Raw genomic sequence first — 26,537 nt, forward strand, 5'->3', positions numbered from 1 at the left:
CCCCTCATGCGATAATCTAGAAGTAACTCCTGAAGATAAAGGTCACTAATTTTAGATGGAGATCAAGGGGAATTCCTTCTCCCAGAAAAGAATGATGGTCTGGAAATCCTATGTCCCAAAGAGTTACAGAGACCAAGATCAGGATTGAACTAAGGGCAATGGCGACTGCACAGGCAGGTGGAGTTGAAGTCAAGCTTAGAGCAGCGATGATCATACTGACTAGCAGAGTAGGCTTAAGGGACCATATGGCCTATATCTTTCTTATTCATAGAATATTGGATAATAATTATTGACAACTTAGTCAGCATAAACTCGAAGGATTAATGTCCTCCTCTTAGATTCTTATGTTCTATCTAATCCACCAGGAAATGTGAGACGTAAAGTGTGTGGAAGATAAAATAACAATAATAAAAGAACTTTGATTTTGCTGAGGCAGATGGTCAAATGATTAACTGAACTTAAGACCTTCAAAAACACAGATGCTCGGCTCAATATCATCAGCCTGGATGCTAATGATATACTGTGAGAAATTCAGACTATTTTCCCAAACATTCGCAGTTTGATATTCAGTTGCAGCCAATGGTTCAATTTGGAAATGGGACAATCAACATGTATCAATTAAAAGTTGGCAAGAAGAACTCGTTAGCAATCATGGCTGTCCATACTTTGGATGCCTGCTAGTCCACTCAGCTCATTAGGATCATCCAAAAATAAACTTTATGTAAAGCAAATACATTAAAAACCTTCATGGAATCATCTAATAATTCTATTTCAGATGTAGAAGGTGTTTATTTCAACCATCTGCTAAAATAAATTTATTGGACAAATCTATTTTGGAAGTCTTGAAATTATAATAGGTTACCAGACTTCTATCCAAAATTATAATAAGACAATTAGAGAACAGCATCTTGATCTGAAAGTGGTTCTTCATTTCCTGAATAATTTATTCTGACAGACATGCAGAGAAAATTGAGAATGCATTAAGTCATGATTAGATTCACAGGATCCAAACCGACAGTAAGCGGAAATGATTAATGGCCAATGCAATGGCATTTGTCTTTAGTTAAACTTGTCCCTCCCCATTTAATTTCAGCAATATTTTATGCCAGAAGTTCCCAGAAATGTGATCAGACCAAGGAAACCAGACAGTTTCAGTTAAGTGAACAGGTAAAAAAGTTAGGTGCACACTTAACCAATCAAACTGAAGGATTCTTCAACAGGCAAGTTCTAGTCAAGAGCTAAAAAAAATATTTATTTGCCAATTGAGATACAAAAAGAGAAACAGAAGAAATAATCATTGGACTCAATTACTAATAAAATGGAAGTAAAGTGAAAATTAACTCAAATTTTAAATAACACTTTTAAAGAAAATTTTAGAGCAATTAAAATCTGCACTTTTTTCAGTTAATTAAAGGAATTAATGATTGGCAGATCATTAAAACTGACAACTTAATCGAGGCATTTAAGTATATGCAGCCCTTAAGTATTGTTAAAAAGGTTTTTTATTGTCTCAATACTTTATAATACTGATTTTCTATAGCACGTTTAATTTAAATTAGAATGGATTCTGTTTAATTAGGACACATTGGGACCAGTATATTTTGGCTAAATTCAACGGCTGGCCCAATTAGCTGAAGCTTCATGGAAATAGTTAAAAACTGATAAAAAAGGCAAATTACTGTTTAAGGTGAGTACAAAATTATGTATTTAAATAACATACAGAACAAATTAGAATACTACTACAATACTATAAAACTGTGTATTAATTCCTAATAGCTATCAACGGAGGAATTCATCCAGTGTATGCTGCTGTGACTTTTTGATTGACTGGAAATTAACAAAATCAGCACAGATATCTGGTGCAGATGAAGGAGTCCCTTCATACAATGTTTTGAGTGATTACATCCTCCAAAACTTCATTTTCATTATAACATTGAAGATGATTGTTGATTCTTATTAAATTATTAAAGTACTGAAATCATTTCATTTTCACTCTCGAATATTTCTGGCATCTCCAAGCCTGAATGCTAAAAACTGCAGTGAGCAAAGCCATTCCAGACAGTCTCACTGCTTATTTTCAACCACTATCGGTGACAGAAATCACTGCTTTATGAACACAAACACACACAACTAACACTATTTAAAAACATTTCTCTCTAAGCACTGTGTTGTATCTAATAGCCACACAAGTGCATACAACTGATGCCAGACAGAAACTTCAGCAACAGCCTTCTCTCTCAATTCAGTGGCATCGTGTCCCAAATAAATGAAGAGATTTCCAGCTATTCTCCCTATTAATTTCTGTTCTTTAAGCGTTGTTCCAAATAGCCAATGGCTCAATTAAGCAACACTCAATCCAGCGTAGTGACAAGAATGTATAAGAACAATGATGCCAGTCAGAAAAACATCATTTTATCATAAGCTCCTGAACTTCCAGCTTTTATCATGTAATTAGCTTTACTTAAAGTTGCAGTAATATTTCTGCATTAGAAATAATGAACCCTGATTGTTTATTGTTATCCTTCTTCTCTTTCTTCCATGCTCCACTCTCCTCCCCTTTTAGATTACTTCTTTAGCCCTTTACATCCTTCATGCATTACCTTTTATCTTTTCACTTCATTTGACTCCCCCCCCCCCCAATCCACACACCCACTTTTCTCTTCTAGCAGCTTGTACACCTTCCTCTCCCCACACCTTCTTACTCTGGCTTCTAATCCTGATGATGCTTCTCAGCCTTTAATGTTGACTGTTTGCTCCCCAATCTAGAAGCTGCCTGAATTGCTCAGTTCCTCCAACATTTTATGTTTGTTGAGAATAGTTAACCAGTTGTTGAGGTCTACATTGAATGTTACAATAGATAATAGATAGTAGGTGCAGGGGTAGGCCATTTGGCCCTTCTAGCCAGCACCACCATTCACTGTGATCACGGCTGATCATACACAATCAGTACCCCGTTCCTGCCCTCTCCCTATATCCCTTGACTCCGCTATCTATAAAAGCTTTATCTAACTCTCTCTTGAATGCATCCAGAGACTTGGCCTCCACTGCCTTCTGGGGCAGAGCATTCCACATATAATGGAGGACAATCAGTTTGAGCACATTAAAATAAAGCTATTGAACCTTCTGTCCTTTTCATGGACATAACATCTATTTTTTTATATAGTTTATCAACCAACATGGGTATCAGGAAAATGGACCATTTTTACCTATGTAGCATTTGTCACATTCCTGTGGTAAACTGCTCATTTCAACATCAAGAATATATCTTATAGTTTTGTTTTGTTATTGTTTGACTGTAGGTATAAATCATTTAGTCAACTCCCTTCAATAATAATCAAGCAATTAGGGCAGATATTTCCACCTTACAATAATACTCTTGTAATCACTGAACATTAATCTGGAACAGTCTAAAGGAAGTAGGTTTAGAAAGCCAGTTTTATTGACACTAGGGCCAGCAGAAACAATGGTTTTATTTTTTCACGTCTTGTGCCTTGACCTTATTATTCTGTAATGCTTTGATCTGAATTATATGACCCCACAGCACAATACTTCAGAATTTTTTGTGAAATGAGCGTACGCAGATTTGCAAAATCTACGAGAAATAGTAATAAACTGAAGCAGAAAATGTGGCAAAAAAAAATACTGGTGGAAAATCCAGAGATAAAAGAGTTCTTGATTTACCTACTTTCTACACTTAAAAAGTGCTCTCTTAGCTTCCTGGGCATAAAATGATAGCATAATAGTCCAATTTCCTTCAACAATCCCTCAAATCTGTCTATTTCAGACTCGCTCATGCGATAGTCTGGTTTCCATAGTAGCAGGCATAAAAAAGTATTAAATACCTTACATTGTTAATAAGGAGCCTTTTGCTCCTTGGAAGCTTTCTCTCTCAAACTGTTCTCCCTTTCTCTGGACAATTTTCTGCTCTAACTAGGCCATTGAAGAATCTGACTTTTCATTTTGATTGATCTAAATATGCAGCCAGAACAAGCAAAAGAGATATCTATTACTCCAGAAAGACAACAGGGCTTTGCTGCCTCTGTATCTGCCTGTCTCTCAGCCTCTTCCATCCCCTTCCAACACAGGATATTCATATAATTGAGTGAAATATTTCTTTAATTTCTGGCAGCAATGCAAGGAAGGAATGAATAAACACTCAGGAATACAGGCATAGATGTTCTGAATTCAAATCTCATTTGTACTAAGGGCTTGACATAATTATGTTAGGATTACTGGTATTAGAATTAATCAGTTGAGACAATCAATAGTGGATTTAGTTTCCTTATGATTTCCATTGATTTTGAATGTGTAAGTTACACTTGCAGTGAAAAAGAATCAAATATATTAGATTCAACCTTGAACACTGAATCTGGGTAAAATAGATTGACAGTTTGCATAAAATCAAAAATTGAGAAAGGCCTGTTAAGTCCAATGAATTGCTCAGCCCAAGTATATCCAGCAGCTCAACCAAATTTGCTCCATTTCCCCAAAGAAGGATTTTTTTTGTCAAAATTCCTTTTACAATTCTGAATCCTAGCAAACTCTGAATCAAATATTTAATCCTCACTATTAAAATGTAATTTGCAAGATGTTCCTCATTTGTGGCTAACATATTACTTTGATTGATTATACCCTTACTGTGATCTTATCCCTAAGTAAATAATTACTTATAAACTTTGTGTTAATTTTGTGTTCTGTCTTCTCTGGTTGAATGTCCATGTTGGGCAGTCTTTTATTGGTTCTGTTATGGTAATTATTCTATAGAATTATTGAGTATGCCCACAAGAAAATGAATGTCAGAGTTGTATATGATGTACTTTGATAATAAAATTACTTTGAGCTTTATAATTTAATTTGTGAAGCATATTTTCAAAATAAAATTATTAGATTAAGCTATTAAACTTAGTATTGACATAATAAAATTGCCATATTTGCTTGGACATTTGTTTCACACTTGACTCTGGTTTCAATGCTGATGTATTAGGGATGCAATAAAAGGAGTTTCCTGAAAAAAATTACTCAATTTTATTGGTTCAGTAGGAATGAGATTGAAGAAACTTTAGTCCTATTTCTTAAACTCTCAGTAAGGAGAACTTGGTTAGGAACTCTTCTTGTCAAATTGGAGGTAAGAGAGAGGAAATTATAGTAGTGATGCAATAGTAAGTTGCTGGACAGGGAACTTAGTGGCCTGCAGCAAAAATCCAAGTTCGCATTTCAGCATGGCAGCTGTGGAATTTAAAATTCAGTTAATATGTTGGAATTTGAAAACATATCTAGTTATGAGCAATGATTACCATAATATATAGTGGCAGGCATTCATTCGTTATGTGTCATGTCATATGACATGGGTGATCATGGTCTTCCATTTGTTATAATCTGAGAAGTTCAAATAAACTGCTTAAAACTTTTGCCTGTTTGTCCATTGATGTAAGTCATGACACTGGCACTAGATCATCATTTATGAACTGTTTGGTTTCTAATGTCTTGCAGAGGAGAAAATTGGCCTTCTTTACCTGAACAGCTTCACATGTGTTTTGTTAGGCCCTGTAAGACTTGACCATTCATGCATTCTTAAATGACCTAACAAATGACTCACTTCAAGGCAAATTAGACATGAGCAATAAACTTGGGCCAGTTGAGATGATGTAAGCAGATGGAAAAGAAAGTCACTTTTCTTTGTCCACAACCTCAATCATTTGTCTCTAGGTGATCTCAGCTAAACGTTTTGAGGGTTGTCTATCTAATGGTCTGTTTTTCATTCATAAGGTAGCATCTATGGTAATGAAAACAAACAAAAAGTACTGTCCCATTATGCAGCCATGACGTAGTCAACAATGAGGTTTTGACTGACTGCTAAGAATTCCATGTACCATTGTGTTGCTGACTCTGAAAGACATTCAAATCCTCACAAGCAGCTCCATCATCCAGGGCCCAAATAATGCTTCAGGTTCTCCATCTTTACAAAAGTAGATCCTCCAGGCTAGCCTAGCAGAACATGGCTATAACATGATTATCTTCCCATCTTTTCCTGAAATGATCTTTTTTTGTTATTTGGTTTATGTTGTCAAAGTGATAACTTAACTCACAAGGGGACAATAAATTCTACTCATGCTTACCACCTCCAAAATAATAAAATAACGTGAAGTCTACTTTTAAAGGTCATAAACAAGGTTTTATAAAGGCAAACATAAATCATATCTTGTACAACAAATTTTGTCCTTTGCTATTACTTGATGCCACCTATAGTGATTCTTTTTCATCATGTAACACTGAATTATAACACCTGAGAATAGTATTAATAACATTTTTACCATTTATAGAGCAAGCACAAAACAAACTATTGAAATAGTTTGTGGTAATATTCTGGATGGAGGCGGTGGGGGGGGGGGGGGCGTTAATTTATTATTTATTTATCTGTTTGTCAGAAAAGGCAATAAACAAGGACAACTAAAAAGGGACAACTTGCATGTAGAAACTGTAATGTCATTTAGGTTAGAAAGGAGCATATGATTTTCAGAGTCCTTTGCAGCTGAAACAAAATTGTGCTTATAACTCATTTACTGGTAGCTATAAGCACTGTTGCTGAAATGTTTTGTAAAACAGAAACATACAAGCTTGTTATTACATTATTTCCCATAAAAATACATAGAACATTGATCAGTACAACTCAGTACAGGCTCTCCAGCCCACAATATTGTGCCTACTCTACGATCAAACTAACCCTTCCCTCCTACATAATCCACCATTTTTCTATCATTCATGTGCCTAGCTAAGAGTTTATTAAATGCCCCTCATGTATCTGCCTCTACCACCATCCCAGGCATGGCGGTCCATGCACTCACCACTCTCTTTACCCCTGACATCCCCCCCATACTATCCTCCAATCATCGTAAAATTATGCCCCTACATATTAGTCATTTCTGCTCTGGGAAAAAGCCACTGGATATCCACTCGATCTATGTCTCTCAGCGTCTTGGTCACTTTTTCTAAAGATCTCTTAAAGTCACAGCAGCACATTGCTATTCATTTCTTTCATTTTCACAGATGGAATTTTGGGTGCAGACTACAAAGCACTGATGCCCCGCTGAAGTACAGTTAGCTCTAATGAATGGGCATGAAGTTCAAGCCAAATTCAATGTGACTGCAAAATAATATCTACAGCTAATGCAAATATTTATTTAGGTGTTAACTGTGGGTGAGGACTTCTATCTATTCTCTCTGAAATAAATAAAGTATAAATAAAGTCATTGAAAAGTACAGCACAGAAACAAGCCCTTCAGCCCATCTAGTCTGTGATGGACCATTTAAACTGCCTACTCCCATCAACCTGCCCTGAGAACATTCTGCTACCATTCAAGCATCTATCCAAGCTTTTCATTCACATTGAAATCAAGCTCACATGCACCACTTGTGCTGCCAACTCACTTCATACTCGCATGACTCTCTGAAGTTTCCCCTCATTATCCCTTTAAACTTTTCACCTTTCACCCTTAACCTGTGACCTCTTGTTCTAGTTCCACCCAACTTCAGTGAAAAAAGAGTGCTTGCATTTACCCTATCTATGCCCCTCATAATCTGTAAACCTTTATCAAATCTCCTCTCTGTCTTCTACATTCTGAGGAATAAAGTCCTAACCTATTGAATCTTTTCTTATAACTCAGGTCCTTCAAACCAGGCAGTACTATTGTAAATTTTCTCTGTACTCTTTTAACCTTATTTACATAAAATAAAGTAAAATAAATATTGACAATATTATTCAGAGCTCTGCATTTTATATCTTAAAGAAATGAAATGCAGAGGATTGCAGAGAGTGGCATTACACCACCCTGCCTAGCATCTCCACTTCCTGACTATCCGTCCGCAACAACAGACAGGATCTCCCGGTTGCCACCCACTTCAACTCTGCTTCATATTCCCATTCAGATGTGTCCATTCATGGTCTGCTCTACTGCCATGATGAGGCCAAGCTCAGGTTGGAGGAGCAACACCTCAAATACCGACTGGGTGGCCACCAGCCCCTTGGTATGAACATTGAATTCTCCAACTTTTGGTAATTCCCTCCACCTCCCTTCCCCCATCCCACTTTCACTCTGTCTCCTCTTCTAGCTGCCTATCACCTCTCTCATGATTCTGCCTTCTTCTACTACCCATAGTGCTTTCCCCTTAAATTCCTTCTTCACCTCTCCAACCTATCCCCTCCCTGCTTCCCCTGCCCCACCCCTTGATCTTTCCTCTGATTGGTTTTCCACCCTCCCCCCACCTTCTTTATGGGGCCCCTGCCCCCTCCTTCTTCAGTCCTGACGAAGGGTCTCGGCCCAAAACATTGACTGCTCATTTCAACGGATGCTGCCCGACCTGTTGAGTTCATCCAGCTTGTTTGTATGTTAGTTGTTAATTTGCCCATTTGAAGAATGCTGCGGCACTTCCATTGGCCGCTTTAGACGCCACAGTTCTGGCTTCTGACACCAAACTACTGCTAGCGGATAAATGTAGCACATATGAAACTCTTCCTGGGGTCATACGATCATTGTCACTGAAAGAGTGGAAGTGCACTGCAGATAAAGGTTCTATGCACAAACTTAAATAAGTATCTACAACTTGAATGGTTTAGTGATTGCTGTAGTGTTTGTCTTTTTTTGTTAATAAATAGTTAAAAACTTAGCCATCGTTGGTGGACAGTGCAGAGAGTTTAAATAAAGTGAGTGAGGCAGTTGGCATATTTTTCACATGACTGTTCTAAAGGGACTCCAGGTTGTGTAGAGGGAGTGAGTGTGTAAAAGAAGCGAGAGGGGGCATTTCTGTGCAACAGAACTGAGGAGACACTGGATTGTGTAAAGGGAGAGAGTTTAAAAGAAGCGAACGGCATCAGTCGGCGCATTTTGCACACTGTATTTCCTGAAGAGACATTTGTTTGTGCATAATTAGGCATTTGGCAAGGACCACAAAGAAGAAGTTGGGTGTAAGTGGAGCGATCATTTTACAAGTGGGCCAGTGCTGGAGTGGGGAGTTAAAGTTTTGGCTTATCATGGCTTTGGCAAAGGGAGGCAAAGGCTATAGGTTGATTTTTTTCATTATTTTTTTTTCATTCTTTTAGCACATGTAGAGCAGTGCTAAGGGGATGCTAGGCAGTATAGTGGAATGCTCCTCTTGTGGGATCTAGGAACAGAGGGAGTCATCCAGTGTTCCTAGTGACTGCACCTACAAGAAATGCATCCGTGGGAGAGCTGTATTCAGCTGAACTAGTGCTGCATGGTGGTAATGGTGGGGCGGGGGGAAGTTTTGATGTTTTACAGTAGAGTTTCAAGGGGACAAGATCCAATGTGACGAACAGATGGTGCAGTGGTTGTTTAGAAAGATGTTAAGCCAGCATACAAAATCAGGAATCGAAAGGTTGAGCATGGTAGAACAAATGTTCTGAGCTGCATATATTTCAATGCAAGGAATACTGAAGGAAAGGCAGATGAGCTTCAGAAATGAATCAGCATTCAGAATTATGACATTGTGAGACTTGGTTGCAAGAGAGGCAGGACTGGCAGTTCAATATTTTGGGATCCTGTTGTTTTTAATATGATAGAGCTGGAGGGATTAAAGAGGGAGGGGTGGTATTATGAGTCAGAGAAATAGTCATAGCAGTGTTCAGTCAGGACAGACTGGAGAAGTTACATAGTGAGGTTTTATGGGTAGAAATGAGGAAAAAGAAAGGTATGGCCAGGTTTATGGTATTATATTTTAGACCACCCAGCAGTCTGCGGGATTTATAGCTGCTAATTTGAAGTCAGATCATAGACTGTTGCAAGAAACATAAGGTTGTGATAGTAGTTGATTTTAACTTTCCACATATTGGCTGGATCTCCCATATTGAAAAAGGGATGGATGGGAAAGAGTTTGTCAAACGTGTTCTGAAAGGTTTCTTTAATCAGTACATAAGATTCCCAACTAGAGAGAGTGTGATACTAGATCTCCTATTAGAGAATGAGGCAGGGCAGGTGACAGAAATTTGTGTAGAGGAACACTTTGCTTCTAACACCATTAGATTCAAGGTAGTTATGGTAAGAATAGGTCTGGTTCTCAGGTTGAAATTCTAAATTGAAAATAGACCAATTTTGATGCTATCAGAAAGGATCTGGCAAGTGGATTGGGACAGGTTGTTTTCTGGAAAAGATGTACCTGGAAAGTGGAAAGCCTTCAGAATTGAAACCTTGAGAGGACAGAGTTTGTATATTCCTGTGAGAATAAACGGCAAGGGTAACAGGATTATGCATCTTGACTTCTGAGAGATATTGAGGTCCTGCTTAAGAAAAAGAAGATAGTGCACAGCAGGTACAATATATGCAGGCAGGAGCAAAGGATGAACTTGCCAAGTATAAGAAATGCAAGATAACACTTAAAAAGGAAATCAGGAGGCATGAGGTTAAAAGGAAACATGAGGTTTCTCTAGCAGAAAGGTGAAGGAGAATCCTAAGGGCTTCTACAAGTATATTAAAAACAAAGGACAGCAGGGAACAAAGTTGGTCTTTTGGAAGATCAGAGTGGTAATCTATATGTGGACTGAATAAGGTGGGGGAGATCATAAACAGATTTTTTTGCATCTGTATTTACTCTGCAGATGGACACAGAGTCTATTAATGTGAGGCAATTTAGCACTGAGGTCATGGACCCTATACAGATAACAGAGGAGGAAGTGTTTGCTGTCTTGGGGCAAATTAAAGTGGATAAATCCTCAGAGCCTGACAATCTGTTCTCTTGGACCCTATGAGAGGCTATTGCAGAGGCTGTAGTGGAGGTATTTAAAACATCCTTAGCCACAGGTGAAGTGCAAGAGGATTGGAGGATAGCTAATATAATTGCATTGTTTAAGAAAGGCTCTAAGAATAAACTATGAAATTATAGGGTGGTGAATCTGACATCAGTAGTGAGAAAGTTATTGGAAGGTATTGAAAGGGACCAGATACTTAAGTATTTGGATAGACAGGGATTGATAATCAACATGGCTTTGAGCATATTAACTAATTTTATAGAGTTTAATGAGGAAGTTACCAGGAAAGTTGATGAAGGCAAGGTAGAACTTATTGTCTACATGGACTTTAGCAAGACCTTTTTATAAGGGCTCTTTGGAAGGTTGGTCAAGAAGATTTAGTTACCTGGCATTTAAGATGGAAGAAGACAGAGGGTGGTTATAGATAGTTGCCTCTCTGACTGGAGGCCTGTGACTCGAGTTGAGCCACAGATATTAGTTCCAGGTACATTGTTTTTTGTCATCTGTATCAATGAGCTGGATGATAATGTGGTAAAATGGTTCAGCAAATTTGAGATTAATACCAAGATTGGGGGTGTAGTGGATAGCAAGGAAGATGAACAAAGCTTGCAGCAGGATCTGGACCAGCTGGAAAAATGGGTTGAAAAACAGCAAATGGAATGTAATGCATTCTAGTGCGAGGTGTTGCCCTTTGGGAAGACAATCCAGGGTAGGTCCTACACAGTGAACAGTAGGGGACTGAGGACTGTGTAGAACAGAAGGATCTGGGAATACAGATCCATAATTCATTGAAAGTGGGGGTCACAAGGTTGTTTAGAAAGCTTTTGGTACTTTGGCCTTCATAAATCAATGCACTTAGTGCAGGAGTTAGGATGTTATGTTGATATCCTATGATTGTATAAGACCTTGGTGAAGCCTAATTTGGAGTATTGTGTAGAGTTTTGGTTACCTTCCTACAGGAAAGATGTAAATAAGATTGAAAGAGTGCAGAAAAAAATTAAAAGGATGTTGCCAGGATTTGAGGATCTTAGTTATAGAGTAAGATTGGATAGGTTAGGGTTTTATTTCCTAGAATGTAGAAGATTGAGAGGAGATTTGATAGCAGCATTTAAAAATAAGAGGGGTATAGATAGGGTAAATGTAACCAGGTTTACTCCCATTGAGTTTGGGTGACTGCAACTAGAGTCATGGGTTAATTATAAAAGATGAAAAAGTGTAAGGAGAATATGAGGAGTATATTCTTCAGTCAGAGGGTGGTGAGAGTGCAGAATGAGCTGCCAGTACAAGTAATGGATGTGGGGTCGATTTCAACATTTAAGAGAAGTTTGGATAGGTACATGGATGGGAGGGGTTATGGTCTGGGTGCATGTCAACAGGACTAGGCAGATTAATGGTTGGGCAGAGACTAGATGGGCCAAAGAGCCTGTTTCTGTGCTCTATCATTCAGTGGTTTTATCCCCTGGTGTTTTCTGTTCCCTTTATTGAATCCACAAAACTAGTAGGTGCAGAGGGGATGTCAGGGGTAAGTCTTTTATGCAGAGAGTGGTGAGTGTGGAATGGGCTGTCGGCAACTGTCGTGGAAGCCGATTTAATAGGGTGTTTTAAGAAGCTCCTAGATAGGTCAATGGAGTTTAGAAAAATAGAGGGCTATAGGTAACCCCAGGTATTTTTTAAAGTAAGTAGATGTTCAGCACTGCATTGTGGGCTGAAGGGCCTGTATTGTGCTGTAGGTTTTCTATGTTTCTAATTCCCTACAACATTATCAGATGTTGCTTGACGCACCCTGGACACAATCATGGTTAACTTTCCTGGATCCATTAACTGGGGTGTTGGTCGAGGTTAGAGCTGGGTCAGGAGCTCAAAGAGTAGAGCTAGGAAAGGGATATCATGTTAGGGTGAATGCTTTGGAGGATGTTGCCAAAATATAGCCTGGTAAGGAATGGTTTTGCAGGCAGAAGGCTTGTGAGATGGAGGTGAAACAGCAATATTTTCTCTCCACGTACACTACTTCTCTCTGCACTTAAAAAGCAGGTTAAGTATCAGCTGCCAACTTCCTTAGTATTTAAGTGGTTGGATCACCTTATTGAAAATGGCTGGCTGACAGCCATTCCCTGTTTCCGTTCAACCTAGAACTGGATGTTTCCGAATCTCTGATCAAGTTTGAAATGTTTATTATGTGAACAGCTCAGCTTCTCTAATGTGTTAGATTTATTACTATTTAAAATATTAAATGTGACATATACACTATGTTTAACTGCTGCTTGCACTTGATTACCTCACATCACTTCGAGACTGGAAGCAATGGTCAAACACTGCAGAACATAGAATTGGTGTTGTTTATAAGGTCTAAAACATGCAACAGTGATGTGCCTTAAATTATATTTAAATGGACTATCACCTGTCATTGTTCTTTTCTATATTTTTCAATGATTATACCTTATGTAGTATCATTGAAAACAGATATGATTTCTTGATTATAACTAAGAACTCCTTCATGAGTTTCAAATTTTACATATCTTGATTACAAGAAATCCTTGTTAATCTTTTTTTTTATCAGCCACAGTATTGCTTCTCCACCTTCATGAATTAAATTTAGCTTCTGGAACAACTATAATGACTTCAGTGCTAATTTTAACCACCTTTTTAGTCGTATTATTCACTCTTCATTGGAACACTTATATAATTTGTTTCAGCTTGGGCTTAATCTTGTGGAAACTAAGCAGTTATTACTTCAAGCAAAGTAAAAGTGATAGCCATCAACATTAGAAATTAGTAGTCTAGCTGAAGACTGCATACCTACTTTTCCATATTCATTTGCTTCTTGTAACCCATCTCATCATAAGAATAGTTACCCATTAATCTAGCTCTATATTAATGTGGTTTCTTATACCCAATCTAGCAGCTTAAGTAGAATAAACTTGTCATTCTCATCACACCTAGGGCAGGAAGCTAATAATTCATAAGACATTATTCTTATAATATACTGTATCTGACTACCTACAACATTGCCATGAGTTAATCAATAGATTTTGTGAGGAGCCACTAACCACATGATGCTGTTTCATCAGTTCGGTCTCCACAATCATCTTCTAAGTCACACACCCATGACATTGGGATACAACGTCCACTGGAACAGGAAAACTGACTGGATTGGCAAGTCTTCCCTGCAACAAAATCACAGCAGCATGGATCAGTGGATGCCGAAAATTAAAATAACCTTCAGATTATTAAGTTACATTTTTAAGATTCTCCAAGAGTAACCTCAGTTTAGGAGGCTTGTTTTATTTCTAATTAATGATAAGAAGGTTTAACCACACAAATAATACCAGATAGATTTAAGCTATCCTGAAATATAAACAATCATGCAAATCAATCTTGTAGGTTTTGTGCAGAGTCCAAATCCAATTCTTTTCACTCAATGGCAATAAATGCAACAATTGTGGTATCTCATGTGAAAATTGTGTATAATTTATGTTTAATTTATGCTTTTCCTGTGTTTGCTGCTGATATGATGTGCCTGTGATGCCAATACAGGCTTTACAAAGGAGCTGTGCATTCATATACCTGTACTTACAACAATAAACTTGACATTGACATTTAGTGACACAACACACATGTCCTGAATGTGCTCTATTGTAATAAAGCAAACATGATACACTATATGCTTTTTGTCTTAATTTTGATGCTCATTACTCAGAAGAAATATGTGATATGGTCAACCATATTCTAACAAAATCAAACGTTTTTTTTATATTGCAGGTCTAACATGGTGTGTGATGGCATTTCACAGGAACTTTATCAAAAGCAATTTGCTGTCAAAATCAGACGCTCAGCCAGTCAACCAGTATCTGTGGAATGAGAAACAAGTTTAGGTCAGGCAGCCTTCCTCAGAACTGAAATATTGTTTTTTTTTCTGTTTCTGTTTCAGATTCTGGAATCTGCAGTTTCATTTTATTTTCAAATTTGACACCAAGCTGCTTAAGAAGATTTCAAGGTAAAAGGATGAAAGGCTATATGTGGTAGCCACAATATGTGGCAGGTTGAGAGGTTTAGAAAGGGGATTTCATAGATTTGGACCCTTGCAGTTTAACAGATGGCTGACAGTAGGCTAATATTGTATAACAGTCTAATGGTGCAAATACTCCTACAATTTTAGAAATGTTGACAATTATGGAGGCATAGTTCATGTAGATGTTAAGTCTTTTTCCAAGGGTACTGGAGTCTTGAATGAGGAAGTATTTGTCAATGTTGAAAGGGGAAAAGTTTATAGGAAACCTGAGGTGAAACTTTGTCATGGGGGTGGGGGTGGGGGTGGGAAGGAGGGCTGAGGATTTGTAATGAGCTGCCAGAGAAGATGGTTCAGGCAGGTACAATGGTATCATTTGAAAAGTACTGGATAGACACATGGAATTCTGGGGCTGAATGGGATATGGGCGGAATGCAGGAAATTGGGACCAGTTAGGTGGGCATCATAGTTGGCATAGATTTGATGGGCTGAGAGGCCTGTATCCGTGCTATATGAATCAGTAATGTTTCAGAATTGTGGAAGGATTTAAAGGAAACAACAAAATTGTTTTCAATAAAGCATTTTGTTATCTAGCCGCCAATTCACCTAGCACAAAATGATGCCTAGAATGGGAATTTACATTTCCACAGAAAAGATGATTTGAGACTAGTTAAAACTACATTAGCATAATCAGGTCTAGAGGCTTTTAGTGTTTACAGGATAAGGAAAGGGCAAGATATGGTACAGAAATGAGAAAATCTGCAGATGCTGGAAATCCAATGCACACAAAAAATGTTAGGGGAACTCAGCAGGCCAGGCAGCATCTATTGAAAAAAGTATAATTGATATTTCAGGACAAGACCCTTCAGCAGAACTGGGGAAAAGGTTTGTTGAAGGTTTGGTACAGATTTGGATTGGCATTAGATGTTTTAAAGATGATGTTTTGATATAGTTGAAAGTCACCTTGAACCAAATGTAACATCAAGATTATAAACCGAGTTGAGGAAGGTTGGTCTGGGGACAGGGAGTAAGTTAATTACAAATGAAAGATATTTTCTCCATATTTGGTCATCGGGGATTTTGTGCTATGGGATTTGTGGACCTGACACCTTGCAGGGGTGTCAAACTCAAATACACAGTGGGCCAAAATTAAAAAACAAGTCGAGGGCCGGACTGGTTCAGCGTTTATTGCAAAACTTATTGAAATGAATTTATTACACATATTAACCTGGAACTAACAAAGCTTAGGTTATTGCCTACAAAAACAACATTGAACATTAAATAAATAAAAAATCAGTTGCATTTATTTCTTATGGCTTTATCTGCAGCTTTTCCGGAGTAATTTCTAATGAAAACATTTTTCCACAGGCCAACACTCTGTGATTCACACTAGTCTAAGCCAGATACTTGGCATCTCATCTTGGATGCAAGTTCATCAATGTTTGGAGTCAGACTCTGAGCTGAGGAAATCCTCAGAATTGAGTGAAGGTGTTCATCAGAAAGACGACTCCTGTGTGATGTTTTGTTTATCTTCATCAAAGAGAACATTTATTCATACAGATATGTGCTGCCAAACACAGAGAGCATTTGAGCAGCTTGGGTACGCAGCTGGGGCATTGCATCGGGAATGAAACGTAGAAACTGTGCAGCGCCCACCGAGTCATACTTTGCCTTGAGTGTGTCACTACATTGGAGTTCAATCAGCTCCATTTGTATGTTGGTTGGTGCGCTTTCCACATCAGCTGCAAATGGGTTACTGAGCAGTTCAAACCTGCCTTTTTGGGCTTCAAAGTCGGCAAATCGCCGTGTGAAGTCGCAACCAAGTATGCTAAATTTTTCAGCAAACTTTGCACGTGGGAGCACTGCGGTAGAAACCTGTTCTTTCATAGTTTGGCAACACGGAAAATGGCTCAAGTTTTCTTGTTGCATCTGCGTCTCCCACAGGTGCAGCTTGGTTTTAAAAGCCCTCACTGCAGCGTACATGTCTGTGATCACACGACCCCGCCCCTGAAGCTGCAGGTTGAGCGCATTGAGATGGCTCGTGATGTCACACAGAAACACCATTTCACAAAGAAACTTTTTATCCCGGAGCTCTGTTGTGTCTTTCCCTTTGCTTTCCATGAACTGACAGATCTCCTCACGCAACTCAAAACATCTTTTCAGCACTTTTCGTTGGCTTAACCATCGCACCTCTGTGTGATAGGGCAAATCATTATATTCTGAACCCAACTCCTCCAGAAACGACTTGAACTCGCGGTGATTTAAACCTTTGGCTCTTATGAAGTTAACTGCTCGTGTTATGGTACTCATTATATGTTCCATTTTCAAGGCTTTGCCACACAATGATTCCTGGTGTATGATGCAGTGATAAGCTGTCAGCTCACCTGCGCCATTTTCCTCCCGCATCTTCTCCCGGATCCTGCCCACCAATCCACTCTTTTGACCGCACATCGCGGGCGCTCCATCTGTCGTCAGTCCCACAAGTTTATCCCAAGGCAGCCTCATTATATTTACACATCTGGATACTTCTTCAAAGAGATCTTTTCCAGTAGTTGAGCCCTGCATTGATCTTAATCCCAAAAGTTCCTCTGTTACACACAGACTTGAGTCCACTCCACGAATGAAAATTGACAATTGGGCAGTATCAGAAGTGTCCCTGCTCTCATCCACAGCAAGGGAATCTCTTCTCTTCCCCACCAGCTGTTGTTATAGATTGGTGGCAAGCTCACGTACACGGTCAGCAACGGTGTTTCTGCTCAAGCTCACGTTTGAAAATGCTTGCCTTTTATCTGGGCACACGACATCACAAACTTTCATCATGCACTTTTTAACAAATTCTCCCTCGGTAAAGGGCCGGGCTGGTTTAGCAATCTCTGCTGCCACAATAAAACTAGCCTTTACAGCAGCCTCACTTTGTGTTTTGGCTTTTGTGAACATAGCCTGCTGTGACGCCAGACTTCTTTTCAACTCTTCTACCTTCTGGAGCTTCTGTTTCTTGTCCAGATGCTTGTATTTGTCGTGGTGTTTCGTTTCATAGTGTCGTCTTACGTTATATTCTTTAATTACAGCCACACCGTCTCCGCACACAAGACAAACAGGTTTGCCCTTTATATCTGCGAACATATACTCTGCCTCCCACCTGCCTTGAAAACCCGTTTTCAAAGTCCACCTTTCGTTCAGCCATTTTTGGGGTGAGGGATAGCTGAAAGTTGACCACACGTGACTAGCGCCATAAGGATGCTGATGAGAGAGTAAGGCAAGCACGAGAAATGTAATGGCAGTGCATTGTGGGATTTGTAGTATTAGTGGTGCATGCAATATACCGGCAGGCCAGCGCTAATAGAAAAAAAATTTATTCATTAATGATATTCAGGAAATAAACCAGGGAAACCAAATAAACACTAAAAATCCTGAAAACCTGGTGCCTGAATAAACTCAGCATTAGCCATATCATATACCATAGGCGCTTCGATTACTGGGGCCAGCTTTAATAGTAATTAGATATTATCTCGCGGACCAAAGATAATTCCACCGCGGGCCAAATCCGGCCCGCGGGCCTTGAGTTTGACATATATGCCTTACAGACTATAAAATGACTAAGAAAAGTGAAGTTGGGTGTTGTCAGAGAACAAATGAAAACTGTACTACTGGTAGATTGTGTTCCTAATGGACAAGACATAAATAGACAAAGAAACAAGAGGCACACTGGAGCAATTGATATGTGAAGAGCCAAAAGTAACCATCATTGGAGAATTAAGCATATGAAGCAAAATGACCATTTACTAATCAAAAAAAGGTGTAGAGCATCAATTGATCTGTTGAGTTCTTACTGCCAATATTACCCTTTCTTCTTTAAAAATGCTATTAAACATCTTAAACAATTAAACATGCTATTGATGTTAATGTTTCAATCCTTTTTTCAAGTTTTACTGTTTAGTTTCTTCATACTTCTCTAAAATATAGAAAAACCTAATAGCTTCATATTTCAATTCAGTACAGAGAAGTTAATTACCTTCATTAAACTTACTCAAAATTACACAAAAGACAATTAAAATTCTTGCTAGTCAGATTGCAATGAGCCTAGCAAGAATATTAATTGTTCCTTGTGTAATTTTGAAGATAAAAATTTGTATGAAGCAACTTAACCCAATAAAATATCTCAGGGGCTTCAGAGAAAGAGAAAGGAAAAGCAAAATTGACTCTAAGCTCATGAAGCCTGTAGCAGAACTGGGCAACAGTTTCCTAGTGTGGGTACTGGGGAATTTTAGCAAGCCACTGCTTTACCACTGTATTCCATATGAATTCGAGTAGCAGAGTGTTTGAATTCACAGACTGGAACCTATGGAAGTTTGGGACTCCCACATGTGCCTACATTTCATTGCAGAATTGCTAGCATATATCAGCAAGATTGAGCCCTTAAATAGAAAATAATTTCCTGCAAACATTCTTTTTTTTTGATCCCTCATGTGTTACAATGTTTGGCTGTCTCCTGATAGATGACTAACACAAAGCTTATGATATGGAAGATAACTTCAGTAAATTTGTAATAGCTGCCACTTAAGAAGGCTGTATTAACTGGATGGCTGCATGTGGAATATAAAAACATCATTCGATTATACAGATAATATGTTCATATCCGCTTAAGAAAATCATCCCTTTTTATCTTCATATACTGTATGTGTCCTGCCTGACTATATGAGCATAATACTCTGGTTTTAGTATAATCAGCAGTGCAGTTTACATGTGCAAAATTACTATGCAAGGTGCCTTCTCAGTGTATATCAACAGCCATCATTCACTTATTTGAATATCTCTTCTCGATCAAATTGTTATCTTCACATCCGCAAGTCAAAAGGATGTGATTTCAAAAGCTGTGCCAATTCTTCATGCTATACTGAAGGTATGCAACAGGAGCTTCATGAGTATGAAAAAAATGTGAAAGCGGAGGGCTCCTGAATCTAGGAGCAGCACCAAAAACACAGAGGCTACATAGGTATAAAACTAACACAGGAATAAGATGCTGTGCATTAGGAACAATGCAACAGAGAGCTTAAGGACTGCACTGAAGAGAGAGATGTTACATTTCTGGGCAACGAGGGAGACAGAAGCTCTCAAAAATCAATAACATCACAGGAACGAGGCTACATCAGGTTAGAAGAATTACATCAGACAGAGGAAGTACCAGAGCAGAGGTCTAATGGATTCGGGGCTGGTTCTAGAAACAGGGGTTCCATAGGCTTAGAGTCAACCTGATCCTGATGTTTTGATACAAAATGGGAGGTTTCTCTTCAAGAATCATGGTTAAGATGTCCAAGTAGCAATGGAAAGTGCAGGGAGATCAGAATGGGGAAAAGCCCAAGAAAATACAAGGGTGAAAAAGAATAGAGGAAAAGAGAAGGAAGCAAGAACAGAGAAGGAAGTCACTCCAGGTTGTCACATCCACATCTTGCTGTCCCAAAGTTCCTTAACCCTCATCCATCTTTTGATCAGAGATGGGTGTCAGTACCAACATTGCATTCTAGCTCAGTGCACTTGGGGGTGTGGGGGAGAAAGAGAGAGAGAGGGGGGGCGCTGGAGAGCAAGTGTCAAGGAATCAGGGAAGAAGAAGGAGGAGAAGGAAGATTTTCTCATGCTTAGCGTCAAAGTATGTAACAGAGAAAATAGGGTTGTAAAGATAGGGGATAGGTGGTTCTGAGGGAAGGTACAAAGGTTAAGGTAGATTAATAATTGTAGAGGGCAATGAACAAGAAGGGACTCATGGACAGGGAAAATTGGGAGAGGGACAAAAGCAATTAGGTAGGTACTGGGTGTACCAAGGATGCATTAGTAGGCCATAGTAACCTTTATGAATATAGCTGGTCTAACAATTCAATGACAGTCTTGATGTTGTATGGTTTGTTCAAATTAAGGTCTGAGGTTGTTTTCTTGACCCTACTGAGCCCTCTTGATTTCAGTTCACAGTCAAGTGTCTAGCTTTGCCAACAATCGGACCTAAAGGTTATTTGTTAATCAAAAAAAAACACACACACTAATTCTCAGGACAAGGTGGCAACCCTGATAAAATTCTTACACTTGATGGAGAGGGACTTCAGTTGCAAATTTACAACCTCGGTCCTGCTATTTAAGAAGCAGAGTTCATGGCAGGATACCTTATGTGACTCACCACAGTCATGGCCAATTTCAAAACATGAATCAAAATACGTTATCTGTCAAAAATAACGTACTCCCTTGTCCATTCATCCCTCCCCACTGATCTCCCTCTTCGCATTTATCCTTGCAAGCAGAACAAGTGCTACGCTTGCCCCTACACCTCCTCCCTCACTACCGTTCAGGGCCCCAAACAGTCCTTCCAGGTGAGGCGACAATTCACTTGGAATTGTCCATCAAAACAATTGGAATCTCCCAGTGGCCACCCATTTTAATTCCACTTCCCATTCCTATTCCAATATGTCCATCCATGGACTCCTCCACTGTTGGGATAAGGCCACACTTAGGTTGGAGGAGCAAGATCTTATATTCTGTTTGGGTAGCCTCCAACCTAATGGCATGAACTTCGATTTCTCAAACTTCCAGTAATGCTTCTCCCCCCCACCGTCCGGCGCCCTTTCACCAGTTCCCATCCCCTCGTCACTCTCTCATATTATCTCCTTATCCGCCCATCACCTCCCGCTGGTGCTCCATCGCCGTCACCTTTTTTTTCTTTCTTCCATGGCCTTCTGTCTCTTTCACTAATCAGCTTTCCAGCTCTGCTTCATCCCTCCTGCTCCACCTATTGGCTGTCATTTCTTTCTCCCACCCCCCACCTTTCAAATCTACTCCTCAGCATTCTCTCTCTAGTTCTGCTGAAAGATTTCAGCCTGAAATGTCAACTGTACTTTTTTCCATAGATGCTGCCTGGCCTGCTGAGTTCCTCCAGCATTTTGTGTGTGTGTTGCTTGGATTTCCAGCATCTGTAGATCTTCTTTTATTTAAGAGTCCTTGTGCAGGATCCCTTAAAGGTTAATTTGCAAGCTGAGTCTGCGCTGAGAATGGCAAGTGCAATGTTAGCATTCATTTCAAGAGGACAAGAACATAAAAGCAAAGATGAAAAAGAATCTAGTGCTTTCCCAGTGTATATAATGAATAAACTTTTCTCGTGCTTCCAGCCGGGTATACATTCGAGTTCCAGAAATATAACTAGAGGAAAAAATTTTAACAAAGACATAGGTTTCAATTTAAGTGAGAACTAGATTTTGATTGTAAATGAGGCAAGAGCATGGAAACTTGATTGGATGAGGCCCAACCAATCAGGAGGGATGGATGACACAGGATATAAATACCACTGGACCAGACATCATTCCTGATGACAATGGCAGAGTTTGTCATCAGAACATCAGTTTAAAAGCAAGGATGTAATTTTGAGGCTTTATAAAGCACTGGTGAGGCCTGACCTGGGCTATTGTGAGTAGTTTTGAGCTCCTTATTTTAGAAAGGATGTGCTGAAACTGGAGAGAGTTCAAAGGAGGTTCATGAAAATAATTCCAGGATTGAATAGCTTGTCGTATGAAGAGTGTTTGATGGCTCTGGGCCTGTACTCACTAGAATTCAGAAGAATGAGAGGTGACCTCACTGAAACCCATTGAAAGGCCTTGATAGGATGAATATGGAGAGAATGTATCCTAAAGTGTGACAGAGTAAGACAAGGGGACACAGTTTCAGAATAGAGGGGCATCCTTTTGGATTGGAGACAAAGAGACATTTCTTTAGTCAAGGAGTGGTGAATCTGTGGAATTCTTTGCCACAGGCAGCAGTGGAGGCCAAGTTTTTATGTATATTTAGGACAGAGATTGATAAATTCTTGATAGTTCAGGGCATGAAGGGATATGGGGAGATAGCAGGAGATTGGTGGCAAGAGGAAAATTGGATCAGCCATGATGAAATGACAGAGCCGACTCAATGGGCCAAATGGCCTAATTGTGCTCTTGCATCTTAATGTCTATGGTCTTATTTGTCTTCATAAACCATAGTATTAAATATAGAGATTGGGACGTTATGCTAAAGTTGTATAAGTCATTGATGAGGTCAAATTTGAAGTATTCTGGTTACCTACTTAAAGTAAGTTTGAAAGAGTACAGAGAAAATTTATAAGGATGTTACTGAGACTTGAGGTCCTGACTAATCAGGAAAAGTTGAATATGGTATGACTTTATTCCCTGGAGCACAGAGAATGAAGAGAGATTTAATAGAGGTTTATAAAATTATGCGTGGTATAGACAATGTTAATGCAAGGAAGCTTCTTCCATTGAAATTGGGTGAGACTAAAACTAGAGTTCATAGGTTAAAGGTGTAAGGTCAAATATTTCAGGGGAACCTGAGGAACAACTTCACTCAGAGAGTGGTGCGAATGTGGTAGAGGCAGATACAAGTTAAATCACAATATTGAAGAGAAGTTTGGATAAGTACATGGGTTTGTGTGGTATGGAGGCCTATGGTTGAGGTGCAGGTCAATGTGGCTGCAGAGAATAATAGTGTGGTATGGATCAGATGGGCCAAAGGACCTGTTTCTGTGCTGTAGTTCTCAGACTCTCTCTGCACCTCTTGTTTTTCACAGCTGCTCGTTTATTCCTCTTTAGTTGTTTTTATCAATCAGCCACAGGATGGCAATTTGAAGCCAATTAACTCACAAGCACATAATGGAAGGAACATACCATCTCCAAATGACCTAGTCACCTTATCAAACACCTTCTGCTTCACCTGCTCCAGACACTGTATGATCTTACCATAGCCTCATCACATAACTCAGAACCCAGAGAATTGCGCAGAAGCAAGACATCTGCAATGCTAGGGGCTCCTTAAGAGGTTAAAAATAAAGGTAAGGTATTCCAGCTATAGAGGTGGTGTCTTTTAGATGATGGAAATTATTATATTGCCAATAGATGGATATGGGTATAGATGGGGCACTCAGGCCTGTGCATGGTAATATCAATTGTTTAGATACAATGGGGACATCCTGTGATTAGTCAAGATATTATATGAATGTGTCTTTTACCTTAATAAAAAAACACTTGTGTCTTGTTACAGATATTACAAACAAATGTAATATTTGGATGCAAAAAACAAATGTTTCTTAATTTTCTCCACAAATTACCTGAATGCAATTATACTAATGAACTTGGACACGTATGGTAATATAATGGTTCTTCAGCTGCCTAATGAGTTTAAAAGATAATTGTTACAGGGGCATGATTCACTGTCAATTTTTAATCACATATGAATTTGCACCCTTGAGAGTTTTGCCTTACAGAATTAGTCAATATACTACAATTCAGCTCATGTTTGGTAAACTAGAATGGTAATGACCATTTGTGTACTTTAAAATAAAATATATGGCCCATGAAATAAAGCCAGTCAGAGCATTTGCAATGCAGCAACATTCCTGATACATATAATAACTAACAGAACTAACTTGCTAATTCTGTGCATATTCAACACATTTTTTCCTTAATCTTCGGGAAACTATTGCTTCGGAAACAGCCGCTACAAAGATCAAATTACTGTAACACTATTAATGCTAAGATCAATTGAACAAATAAAAAATTAAGATTCAAAATTGACTACTTTTTTTTAAAAGCAAAGTTTCCTTCCAATTTCCAGTTGGATTGCTCTTGCACCTGTTATTGCAAAATATCATCATCTTAAATAAACTTGCAAATCAATCTCTGTTCAAATGAAAGCTGGTGTAATAATCTATAATTAAAACATGGCTTTCAGGATTTTAGAATCTTTTTGCTCTGAAACAAATTTCTGCTACAGATTTTGTGAATTACTGTGATTTTGAGGTATATGACTGTAGTAAATTAAATTGTCTATTGAGTTGGTGATTCTTGCTATACAGGGGATAATGAATGCTATACGTATACCACACAGGGAGAAAACTATTGACAGTCAGATTTTCCTATAATCAAAGTAGAAATAGTGTTGGAAAACTGCAACAAGTTTTCTAGTTAGGGAATGCAAGATGAAGAATTGTATTCCACTTCTGGCATAATGGTAAACCTGTCAGTGCTTAATTTTGGAGGAAAATCTATTGTGAGCTGGAACTAAGATACTTAGTCTGTCTCATTACTGAGAAATAGCTTCCTGAGCTTAATAAATCAGCTCTGGTGCCAAAGAGCAATGAAACACAAAGAGGTAGAAGCAAGAGTGCTTATCCATTAATACTGTCAGTGGTTGTACTTTTTTTCCCTCTTAAAAGGTTAATTTGACAAGCATAATGATAAGTACTAAGATGATAAGCAGCAAGTGATTAATAGATAGATCTACTACACCTCCCATAACACATTCAATATTTTTGAATTTGCATAGGATGTACATACTCTGCAAATTATTGGCAATATCCATTGTTATAATTTCTGAACAGAGACATGGGAAGGGCAGGATGCAATTATAATATCATTCATATTTAAGATGAAGAACATGAATATGTGAGCTTTTGCTAATTTGTCTCTATTGATATTTTTCACAATGTGAGGTGACTTGATAGGGTGTATAACATGATAAGAGGCACTGATAGAGTCTTTTTTTTCATCCCCAAGGAAGCAATGGCGAATATGAGAGGACATACTTTTAAGGTGAATGGAGGAAAATATAGGGGGGATGTCAAAGGTTTTTTTTTAAGACAGAGTAAGTCTATGGTATGCACAGACAGGAGTGGTGATTGACAAGTTAGGGTCAGTTAAAACACTTTTAGGCACATGGGTAAAGGAAAATATATGGGTATGTGGAAGAGAAGGGTTAGATTGATCTTGGAGCAGGTCAAAAGATCAGCACAACATTGTGGGCTGAAGGGCCTGTACTGTGCTCTACTATTCTACATTCCATGTATTTCACTATTTCACTGGCTCCCCATCCAGCCTTGGGCCACCTAGACAACAGGAATACTTACATCAGGCAGCTGCTTGTTGATTACAACACAGCGTTCAACTCTATCATTCCCTCAGAACTAATCAATGAGCTTCAAAACCTGGGTCTCTGTACCACCCTCTGTAACTAAATCTTCGACTCCCACAAAAGGAGACTCCAGTCAATACAGATCTGAAATAACATCTCCTTGCTGACAATCAACACTGGCTCACCTCAAGGAGATATGCTTAGCTCACTGTCCTACTCTCTCTACATCTATGACTGTCATAGTGCAATCACCATCTATAAGTTTGCCAATGACACAACTGTTGTAGGCAGAATCTCAAATGGTGATGAGTACATATACAGGGATACAATAGATTACCTGCTTGAGTGGTATCACAACACCAACACACTCAACATCAGTAATCTCAAGGAATTGATAGTGGATTTCAGGAAGGGGAAGTTGAGGGGACACAGCTCATCAAGAGGCCAGCAGTAGAAAAAGAGAGCAGTTTCAAGTTCCTGACTTTCACCATCTCTCAAGATCTTTCCTGGGCTCAACATATCAATGCAATTATGAAGAAGGCATGCCAGTGGCTATATTTCATTAGGAGTTTGAGGAGATTTGGTATGTTACCAAAGACCCAGCAGATGTACGATGGACATCATTCTGACTTGTTGCATCACTGTCTAGTATGGAGAAGCCTCTGCACAGGATCCAAAAAAGCTGCAGAGGGTTCTCAAATCAGCTAGCTTGATCATGGTCACTAGCCATCTCAGCATTGAGGATAATTTCAAATGGCAACACCTCAGAAAGGTGGCATCCATCAATAAGAACTCCCACCACGTAAGACATGCCCTCTTCTCATTACTTCTAACAGAAAGGAGGTA

General features: G+C 38.9%; 1 protein-coding gene and 1 pseudogene across 1 annotated transcript in view; both read right to left on the bottom strand.

Moving 5' to 3' along the window:
- Positions 1 to 26,537, bottom strand: part of LOC132394768 (low-density lipoprotein receptor-related protein 1-like) — a 1,611,265-nt gene that overhangs the window by 727,963 nt on the left and 856,765 nt on the right. The window contains exon 19 of the mRNA XM_059971176.1: positions 13,804 to 13,920. Coding sequence (XP_059827159.1) covers positions 13,804 to 13,920 — 117 coding nt within the window. The remainder of the gene's footprint in view (positions 1 to 13,803; positions 13,921 to 26,537) is intronic.
- LOC132394290 (general transcription factor II-I repeat domain-containing protein 2-like) lies at positions 15,931 to 18,007 on the bottom strand (annotated as a pseudogene).

This window comes from Hypanus sabinus, chromosome 5 (genome assembly GCF_030144855.1).
Source record: "Hypanus sabinus isolate sHypSab1 chromosome 5, sHypSab1.hap1, whole genome shotgun sequence".
Classification (NCBI taxonomy): domain Eukaryota; kingdom Metazoa; phylum Chordata; class Chondrichthyes; order Myliobatiformes; family Dasyatidae; genus Hypanus; species Hypanus sabinus.